Below are 10728 nucleotides of genomic sequence, written 5' to 3' on the forward strand. Positions count from 1 at the left end.
ACGGACACCATGCATTGCTGAAGGAAGGCTATGCCAATCTGTTTTTTATGGTTTTGTGTTGCAATGATGGGATAGTCTCTTCTAACCCCTATGGCTCATAAGTGTAAAGAGATGGAGGTTTCAGCCTGTGGGTGTTGAAGGGCAATTTCAAGGACTCCATGTTTAATGAATTCATAGGATTCAGCTCCCCTTCGTCGTCTGCCTGAACAGATTTTTTATATATTCTCTATAGAACCGAAATGGTTTACATTACTTCAGGTCTACAGCTAGGCTAAAATGCGACTGATTTTGGTAAAGTTTAACATTTGAAGAGAAGATTACCAGTGTTAGTCTGCATCCTTCTCCTTTCAAAATCGCTCTGTGTACATCGTGAAATGGGTGACTTTAAGCATTCGTGTTGGAAAATAAATTACTGCGCCACCACACGTCACCGGACAAGTTCAACAGCTGATTTCATAAAAACTCTGGCCAACAAGGTCATTTGCAAAGCGAGCTGGGTCTTTCAAAAGGGTGGCACTGGTGTAACAGATGTTCACCTTCTGAAAGAGTTTCCACCCACCTCAGGACCACACTTGAAGATACAACTGCTCGGATGTGGCCGATCACGGTGGCAGGGCTGCCCACCTGGTCTGCACCACTCGCTTTGCTGCTCCTGCCCCGATTACTTCACGGTGATGGATACAGAAAGCTACAAAAATGCAACTAGAAAAGTTTTTATGTCTTCCAAAACCGCAAACAGACCTGTATTTTTACGGGAGCTCGACCGGAATTTCTCTACGCCAGCTGTTGTGTTCTAGGGTAATACAGCTGGTTTTACACGAATCTCTTGGCTCATAACTAAAAGATAATTGACTATAAACAAGTGTGCCATAAATGGGAAGAAAAAAAAAGTCACAAAGAAAAAACGTTTCCCAGGATGTCTGAAAAGAAATAGGCAAATTAAGGCTACAACTAGAAAATGAGTGAGTTTTCTATTAAAAATACCCTCTATCATCATAGCTATTATCTTACGAAGAACCAAGCAACTTTAGTGCTACTAAATATTTAATGAGAGAAACCAACAATCTCTAGAAGTCTTGCTGCCTCCTATGGGAAGAACTGTAACCAATCCTCTGCCCCTAAAGAGCAGATTTTTGCGTGTTTTGCCCAAGCTGACCGCACTCACAAGCTGTTCAAAGACTAATGCCCCCTTCTCAGTAAAATTTTTTGCAAACTCTGACCCCTCCCTTCAGTGTTTCCTGGCTTTTACTCACTCTAATGGCCTGGATATTTCATGCCAAATTTCTCAAATATGATCATACAAATATGCAGTAGAAGAGGGGAGGACTCGTAACATTGCCTTCAGTAGTACCAAGAGCAAAATTAAGCGCAGAAGAAAGCGAGCTGACAGTTACTATTTCTGTTACGCCCCCTCCTGAAATCGCATCCGTGAACCCTCCCAAAGCTGAAAACTGATCAGTTCTCATCAAATCACTCTCCTAGGTTTCGGCGGGTTGGAAACTGCTCTCTGAAGCTTAGCTTCCCTCGTCATCCGAAGGTGAGGTTTGACTGCAGCCGCGGCTCTCGCAGTCCCTCTGTGTTGGGGTTGGGGAGCCAGCACAGCTAACGGGCAAGGGAGAGAGGAAAGAAAACTGATGGCTTGAACGTAACATAAAAGCTCCTCAGTACGGAAACTGAAAATCTGGTTTCGTGGCTTATTCGATCTCTCGGTGGAGATATTTTTTGCTTCCCAGCGTTTTTCTCATAACCGCAAATCATACCCCCAAATAAAAAGTATCCCTTCAAAATCACTTCCTATTAGCAGAGCACACCTTATATTAGAAAACTTGCAAGTAGACCAGTGTTGTACCATGAAGCCTATACAGGGTTTTTTTGTTTTTTGCTTTTGTGTTTTTTTTTCCCCAGTGTAAAAATATACAATGCTACTGCTCGTTTGCTGCAGTGTAAAGGTCCAACCGGTACTCGCCCGCCAAAGGCTCTACTGCTACTGCCCTTTCATACCTCTCCAACCCAGACCACTGTGTTACCCCTCCTTATACCTGAAACCTCACAGCGTAACGTATTTTGCCTCCCGTTTATAACAAACAATGAATCTTTAGCTGGTGTAATGAGATACTGTCCAAATAACCCACTGTCTTTCATAATTCTGTTGTAGCTGCTCCAGGGCCAGTCTTTGGATGTGATAGGGTCCTTTAAATTCTTCAGTACATTTCTTTTCCCCGTTGACAGCTCTACAAAAAGCACATCTGTTTGCAAATGCGAAGTCGCGTATATATAGTACTGATTGCCTTCGGTGAAAGAGGGTTGAAATGTCAGATCAGATACGTGTATGTTCGTTTGTAAGTCATAAATCAACTCGATTTCCCCTCGGACGGTGAAAACCTGGACTCTGAGCCTGCCGCTGTCTTCGTCGGCACTGACCAAGTAGCGTCCGTCGGGCGAGACGTAAGGCGTGCCCGACACGTCGCCGGCGTCGGTGACGCTGTCAATAATGAGCTGCGGCGACGCAGCCCCCGACCTGCTCCTCCTACACTGGACGAAGAAGTAACCACCCAGGTGGGTGTAAGCCATGGTCTGCGGGAGGCAGCTGCGGTTCTTGAAGTTGATCGTCTTGATGTGGGTCACAGTCTCCAGGTCGATTTTGTGAACTGCGGATTTCGATCTGTTAAAGATGAAGCCAAACCTGGAACAGAAACACGACACTGAAGTCACCTCCGGAGATGTGGTGATACGCTTGAGAAATGACAAGAGGCAGCAGATCTAGGAAGCTCTACCCTCTTGGCTTCAGAAGATCTCCAATAATGCTGTCTCTTTTCTGTAAGAAACCCCTCTCTCATTTTAGTGCTTCTAAAACGTGCTAAAAGGAGGTCTATATTTCAGTTAAAATTAGCAACCTGATCCCAGAAGCTTGAATATACACTGAAATCTTTTGTTGGGAAGACCGACTGACAATAGGAATGACATCAAGGCTCGGGTGTTCCATAGGCGACTGTTGACCAGCTTTGTATTTAATCTGTTTCAGGCCTAGAGAGATGTAATTCAATATATATTGAATATATATTCAACATATACTGAAGCCTTCTACAATCCCAAAATAGAAAACCATCCAAAATAAAGCATACCCCTGCCAGGCTGGGGCCAGAGAGGGACTTGGAGCACTCTGTACAACCACTGAAAGAAGACCACGTCCAACCTCGTATCTGAAATCACAGCCGAGGTAAAGCGTAAAACATTTCTCGAGGAACAGAGGGTGCGCTGAAGCAAAGGGGTCTTTCCTTTCCGTCTCAAGAGAGGGCAGACAGCAGCGAGCAGAGAATAAACGTTCCGTGAAAGATATATGCTGCAGCACATCTGACCTTTGCTGAAGACGAGAAAAGGTCAAGAATAGCCAAGAAAGGTTTCTGCTTAATTTGAGTGGGAGCCCACAGAAACAGCCTGTTTGTGTTCCCTTGGATTCACAGGTCACTGATACTGGCTCAGGAAAACTAATTTTACACCGAGGATTTTTTCATCCATTCAGTGCAGGCAGAAGGAAATGAAGCGAGTACTCAGCTTTGCATCCCTTCCCCCGAAGATGTAAAATCGCTTCGTGAAATGTGGAGGACAACATGCCTGCCTGCAGATAATATATATTTTCCTTAAAACACTGGGTTTATTTCTTTATTCTTAATTCATCTGTCAATGAGACACTCAGCAATGATTTCGCTTCTAAAGAACCAGCCAATGTAGGGTATGATTCCATGAAAATCATGGGGGTAAGACTTTCATTTTTCCATTATACTCACATCCATTAGAGACTTCAGAAAATATCTGCAGTGGAGATTCGTAGCTCAGTGTGTGTGGGGAAATTGGATATGACACTTGCACTTCTCCTGGATGAATGTATTTTAAGTACACTCTAAAAAAACGCTTTCCCTTACAGTGTGGTGGTTTTTTTTTTTTCCCCAAGACTTCCTCAATACTTGGCCAAATGCCTGAAGAAGTTAAAAAATGCTTCTTATCATAAACTTCAATTTTAAAAAGTGGGTCAGAATGCGGATGATGCGCACACAGCTGCAAAAGAGAAGCAGCGCCTGCATGAAATCTGAGATCTGAAACCTCAAAGAAAACCTAGCACTTAGAGAGTTTTTAATAGACAACAATCTACCCTGGGAACTAATAAAAATGGATACATTCCCAGATATCCATCTGAAATAACAGGCAGCTGAAATCCATATGCAGCAGCATTTGCATACAAATATTTTTTGGCTTGCAGAAGAGATTGCTTAAATATTCACCTTCCTGGGAAATGCTGGTATTGCCTTTTATTGTTTCTGCGTGGAGAATTCAGAACATGTTCTCAGTAAGTCTCATTAAACTGTGAGCAATTAACTTTGTGCTGAGAGTGAGAGAGAACGGACAAAGATCTGGTCCTGAACAAATGAAATCAGGAATTAGGCAAAGCATTCTTGGCTTTGCACATGGAAAACTAGAGGTGATTATCTACACTTAATACTTCTTAAAGAAGATCCTCTATACACAGCCCATTAATCACAGTGAAGCAAAAAGACAATAAAACAACAAAAAAGTGGGTTCTCTCTGAACCCAGACCATACCTTCTCATCTCAAGCCTTAACATTCAGCAGAGTGAGTTACCTCCTGCCACTACTACTGGTCATAACAATATATTGAAAGCAAACTGGAAAAATGAGGTAGAGAAAAATTAAAAGTGACAGCCATTATTTTGTGTTTCAGGAAAGCAAAGTTACTTATTTTGGATTTGATTCAAGATGCAATCTGTTCAGTGGGACCATTCTGTCCTCAGCCTTTGCTGCAGGGAACTTAAGATTAATGTAAAGAGTTACGTTACGATTTTTCTGAAAGTTCAACTTGGTTAAACTAGGCTGAGGACAGAAGATGGTTAAGAAGGTCTTAACATGCTAAGAACAGTATAAATTGCTGTGCAGTTATCATCAGTTCTGTTAATGTTAATGGGAAGCTTCCTGTGCCTGCTGGGAATCTGTCAGTAATGCTCCAAGTTATTAGTATGTTAGTTATACCTTCTCATTAACCACCACATCACATTAACATTCTAAACTGATGGTTCATAGAGGTGTTGTATTTTTTTAACACGCAGCACCTCTGCTCAAACCGTACACCTCACGCAGAGATCTGATATTTGAACAAGCTGGACACCCGTGGAAGAACCGTGCTTTATGCTTCAGACAAAATAAACTTTCACCACTTCAGGCAACACATAGAATCCTAGAATGGCTTAGGTTGGAAGAGACCTCAGAGATCATCTAATTCAATTCCCTGCCATGGGCAGGGATGTCTCTCAACTAGCCCAGGTTGCTCCGGGCCTCATCCACCATGGCCTTGAATACCTCCAGGGAGGGGTCATCTATAACTCCTCTGGACAATTTATTCCAGAGCGTTGCCACACTTGTACTGAAGAATTTTTTCCTAAGATCCAATTCAAATCTATTTTCCATTAACTTAAATCCATTTCCCGTTGTCCTGTGGCTGGACACTCTTGTACAAAGTCCCTCCCCAGCCTCCCTGTAGGTCCCTTCAGGCACTGCAGCAGGGATAAGGTGCCTCCGGAGTCTCCTCTTCTCCAGCTGAACAACCCCAGCTCCCTCAGTCTGTCCTCACAGCAGAGCTGCTTCAGCCCCTGGATCATCCCTGTGGCCTCCTCTGGACTCGTTCCAACAGATCCACATCCCTCTCATCATGGGGACACCAGAACACATCTTTGACAGAGGTTTCTGCCCAAATCCATGAAGTGGTTATGAGGTGGGGAAGACAACTTTCTGCCCATCAAACTCCTGTCATGAGCAAGCCAGGGCAGTGTGTCTTACTTTGCTAAGGGAAGTCCAGGCCTGCTTCTTGCTGTTTCACTGAATACCTACTGGTAATTTGCTCAACTGTTTCTCCATTTCACACGTGAAAATGGGGATTAGAGTAATCGGCTTGATCATGAACTCATTCGTTCACATGTGTGCTGTAAGACTGTTAGAAGGCTGCCTGCTAGAAGAGAGCAGGGTGGTCACCGCTGCTATTCGTTAAGATCATTTCTTACCTAACGTGATTAATAATAAGGTTTGTAGGCGGTATGAAAAAGTCCTCCACTCCTTCAAACGGTGCGCGGATAACGTGCTGATCCTCCCCTGCACTTGCCTCTGGTATTACCTAAAACAAATACACACAAGGTTGAGTGCAGAAAGAGCAGCGAGCAAGGCAGAAAGGTAAATACGGATTACACAGTTGTACACGGCCCCAAGTGGCTTTTCCCAGGGATATAGTAGGCTCAGATTGATTAATGACTTCAAAATATTGTTTGCTATAGCTGTCTTGAAAAAAGTGTACTCATAAACAGTATTTGAGGCTTGACATTTGTAAGGCAAGTACACAACTTGACTTTCGTAAGATGTTTATATCTCGAGAAAGAGCAGGCATGCAGGAGCTGAAGTAATGTGACAACACTAAGACCATCATCATTTATTCCTCACCGTCTAAAACAAATATTTATCTCATGGCCACGTTTATTAATCTCAATTAAATGCACAGTGATAATTTGCCAGCTTGAGGGATCAAACAGTAGCTCACAGTAGTTAATTATCGCTTTGAAGGACAGGAATTGTTCATCCATCCGCCGTAGGGTATAAAATTCAGGGAGGAGCACAGAAAGGCCCTTTGGCTGTTCCCCACCATCCTGTCCTCCTGCCCAGCCCACACCTTCACGGCCACAGAAACTCAGCTCCTCCACTGCTCCGGGAAGGAGAGGCAGAAGTTTTCAATAATTAAGGTGTTAAACACTCAAACTCCTTCCTCGCTTCAAGACGACTTTAGCTGATTCCTCAGGAACTTCCACTGCTCTAATGTGGCTGCTCTGAATTTATAGCCAGGTCTTTCATTAAGGAAATGCTAAAACCCTGCAAGGTTTAGTTCAGACAGCTCTTCTGGCCATGTCATTTGTATTTCTTCCAATTAGATTGCTCAGGAAAGATGCCCCCTCTTGCAGAGTGCTTTCACAAGGCCACACATTTGCTTCCCACGGGTTAAACAGCAGCATCCCATCAGTCAGCTCCTTGATAAATCCCTGGCTTCCAGAGAACCTCTGCAGCAGCATCTTTGTTAAAAGAGATATTTTATTGCATGTCTGCAACTATCCACTGCGGGTTTCAAGAACGAACTTCGCCAAATTAGTCACTGCCCCCCCTTCGGGAAAGAAGGTCGGGAAAAAGCAAAGATCTGCTGCTGCTGCTGCTAATCTCATTCTCCTCGTGTGTAACTGCACTTCATAAAGATAACAAAAAGACCGTCTGAGAGCTGGAGCCTTATAACAAGTTTCCAACTGTGCAGATGGTGTGTTCTTCTTAATAATCACATGCTTGTGCCATCTCTCCTTTAATTACAGAAACCTCTCACAGCTGGATGGAGGAAATTAAGCCAGAAAGGGTAAAGAGAGCCCATTTTGTCTCCTTATACCCTGCACAGGCAACTGCTCATCCCCAGGTGGGACGAGCTGGTGGCACTGCCTCGGAAACCTTCGTTTTTTTGCCCCCATTCCGGTTTTGGTGTCTTCTCCTGAAAACACCCATACTGAGTTGCTGGTCCATTCTTTATTACTGAAAGCCTGCAGCTGTTACCTTGAATGGAACATGTGGCAGGTGGGGATGGCTCGTCCCACCTTTACGGGGAAGCATCTCCAGCGAAGCTTTGGTCAACCCCATGGCCAGCGAAGCCTCCAGATTTGTAGGTTTTTAGGTCAGAAAGCACAGCCGTCCTTCTCTGACTGCTTTAATGTAGACTCAGAAGCAAACATTTCTGGAAGAAGGCGTATTCACATGACACCTCCGTTTCCAGAAAGGTTGGACAGCAAGAGCTGGAAAATAAGTACTAGAGAAATGTAAGTCTGGATAGATCAAATCAGCCCTGGTTCCAACTCTTGTCAAATGGCATATGGCAGCAGCAAAACGCCCAATTAGATGCCTGCACTTGGTGTTTCTGTACTGTCAACTGAAGAGCGAATCCTCCAGGGCAATCCAGAAACAGAAGCTAATTTAGTTGTCCAAACCTATGTGCATTACGGTGCCCCAGAGAGCCCAACACACCGTGGGTCTGACGGTGCTGAGCACGGAGCAGCTCCAGGGACCTCACTGGCAGCCCTCCAGCGCAGTCACTGCCACCTAATGGCAGAATTTGTCCCTGAGGTTTTACAGTTTATGCTTTTTTTCCACGGCCTAGAGAATCTTTTCTGCATTTTACTAGGAAAGGAACAATTCTACCACGTTATGCTCCATTGTCATCCAACAGGAGGCTGAAGGCTTGTGAGAGACAAGCGGTAAAATGAGCTTCAGGAAAATAAGCAGCTATTTAGTGCGCTGGCAGAAAACCTGGGCTTCTCCTATATGGAAGAGAGGAAGAGGTAAATGCTTTGACCAAACTGGAGAACAGGGTGGTTCTGCTCAGCGCATAACAAGGGTGCAAGGCTAATAATCCTGAAAGATGTGTGAATCTTGAAGCAACGGACAGTTCATGCACCTTTTAATGCTTCTTTTATATGCAATGCCTCCAAATTCTTTGCAGAGACAAAAACTTGCAGGTCATCTGAACGTCTGAGAAGGGTGGAGCTCTGCAGTGAACACGCTCTCAGGCTCATCCTCCAAGGTGTCACTCAGCCTGAGTTGCACCTCTGATGAAATACTACTGGTAGCCTGGAGAGTAACAGATTTCTATGCAGAACTACACTCTTCGTGGCTTCTTGGCACCCACTGCTTTTAGACTTCAATCACGTTAAAAAGCACACGCGGGCTGCACAAATGACTTGGAGCATCGCAGGCTCGTACCACTCGCAGTCAGCTGCCAGCCCTTGTGGTAGGACTTTACAGCACTTGGCTCCGTCGTCAGCCTTCCAACAAACAGACCCTGGCAACAAAGCAGTCCTGCTGCCAGCCTACGGCGCAGTCATTGCTCGAAAACAAATTAAACAGCAGGAAAAATATGTGAGGATGGACGGAGGAGGGATAAATGAACCACACTGGATATGTAAATGAAAGCGCAGCTTTATATCCAGACCATTAAATGCTGTTAATTACCTCCAACCAACCAGCCCCCAGCTTGCTGCTGACGATGCCAAGCCAAGGAAGGGCAGAGGCTCAGGCGTGTACGGACTCACCTGCAGCGTCAGTGAGGACTTGCGCATGTCCCCCCAGCTAAGCACCCAGACTTGGTCGTGGGACTTGTCATAATGTAATTTGGTCGGTAACGGGTCAACGTCCAAGGACTTAAAAAACACAGAGAGAGGTTTTTAACCGAGTGACTCAAATGCACATGACGAAATATTAGTTTACGGCAGATGTTCCCATGCACTGCTGTTACACCCATTTGGGCAGCTTTGCACAATTACATTCAAATCAATCTGCGGATCAGCAGCAGCACCACGAGTAGAAAAATCTGGCTGCTTGCTGCCATTTTCCCACTAGACATCACTCCATCTTCTGCTGTTATTTAAAGTCAGTAGATCAGGGGCCAATTTCTACTTGAATTATACCCACACCAGTTCATTCCTCCCAGCCTGCTTATAACTGAGGTCAGGCAGCAGCTCAGTAAGCATGAGCCAGAAATTCATTCCAGCATTAATTCACCAAGCTAGCTGCAAGTCTGGCTGCAAATGCAGCCCCAAGATGATGATAAACAGCCTGTAAAGGAGTTTTTTTCCTGCCAGCGAGGTTACGAATAACATGACCCCATGGGTGAAAGCAACGCAGGCCCAACTTTTTAGTGATGTCAGCAGATCCACTGGGCAAAGATCTACTTTTTCTTGTCCCCTATCAAAGTCTTTTATCATCACTGAATAACGTATTCCCCTTGTAAGTACCTGCATGGCTTTCTGAGTCTGGATATCTATTATCATTACTCTATTCTGCTTAGGCTGTGTCACATAAATGTACTTGTCTCTGACATTGACCGCCGAAGCCCAGAGGCAGGACTGAGTGCCTTCACCTTCCACTCTAGGACAGATCTCTTCCTGAGGAAAAAAAAAAAAAAGAAGAGGAGAAAAGGTTTAATTTCTACAAGTTCAGGGCCTGGAGCAGCAAGTAGCTTAGCCTTGAAAACCATAAAAAAATATTCTATGGGGATTCCATTAGAATAATTTTTTCTCCCTTTTCTTTCCTGGAAAACATGAAACAATTATTTTATCAGGTAGCACACAGCAGCCTGGCTCTATTCAGTGACATTAAACAGCTGGACCTCCTGCAAACTCACATTGAATTTAAATAACCACACTGCCAATGGATCTATCTTTTGAAGCATGCTGCGGTTCATCAAGACTTCCAGCGCTGTCAGCATTTATTAGCAACAGAAATATCACTCTGTGCATTGAAAAAACAGAGATTTACAAAAACTGAATCACGGCTTTATATTTTTCATAAAGTCTTCATTTTCAGTTCAAGAGAGTGTGCTTGAAGATGCTTGTGCTCAGGGAAACAGCAAAACCAAGCAGGATTCTATAGTCTATTGCTTTATTTGAAAGAGCATTTGTATGGGACCAGGCTTTGGTGTGGAAACGAAGGTGAAACTAAAAGAACCCGTATATATTTCAGTGAGCACAACTGTTGGGTTTAAATCTTGCCCATCTGGGTCACAGCTCCCTAAGGGGAAAGCGATTAGGGCTGCAGAGCTTGTTCCGGGAAAGAGGAGGAACAAGAAAAAACGATGATAAAAAGGATCCACCTCTGA

The 10728-nt window shown here is 44.3% G+C and overlaps 1 protein-coding gene across 1 annotated transcript in view; it reads right to left on the reverse strand.

The window, feature by feature from the left end:
- Positions 1 to 1905: 1905 nt before the first annotated feature.
- The window catches only part of FSTL4 (follistatin-like 4), a gene marked incomplete at its 5' end in the record, with an annotated part of 38664 nt that continues 29841 nt past the window's right edge, over positions 1906 to 10728 (reverse strand). Inside the window, 4 exons of the mRNA XM_009871279.1 lie at positions 1906 to 2683; positions 6065 to 6174; positions 9164 to 9271; positions 9866 to 10015. Coding sequence (XP_009869581.1) covers positions 1996 to 2683; positions 6065 to 6174; positions 9164 to 9271; positions 9866 to 10015 — 1056 coding nt within the window. The remainder of the gene's footprint in view (positions 2684 to 6064; positions 6175 to 9163; positions 9272 to 9865; positions 10016 to 10728) is intronic.

Source organism: Apaloderma vittatum, unplaced genomic scaffold (assembly GCF_000703405.1).
Source record: "Apaloderma vittatum isolate BGI_N311 unplaced genomic scaffold, ASM70340v1 scaffold5386, whole genome shotgun sequence".
Classification (NCBI taxonomy): Eukaryota; Metazoa; Chordata; class Aves; order Trogoniformes; family Trogonidae; genus Apaloderma; species Apaloderma vittatum.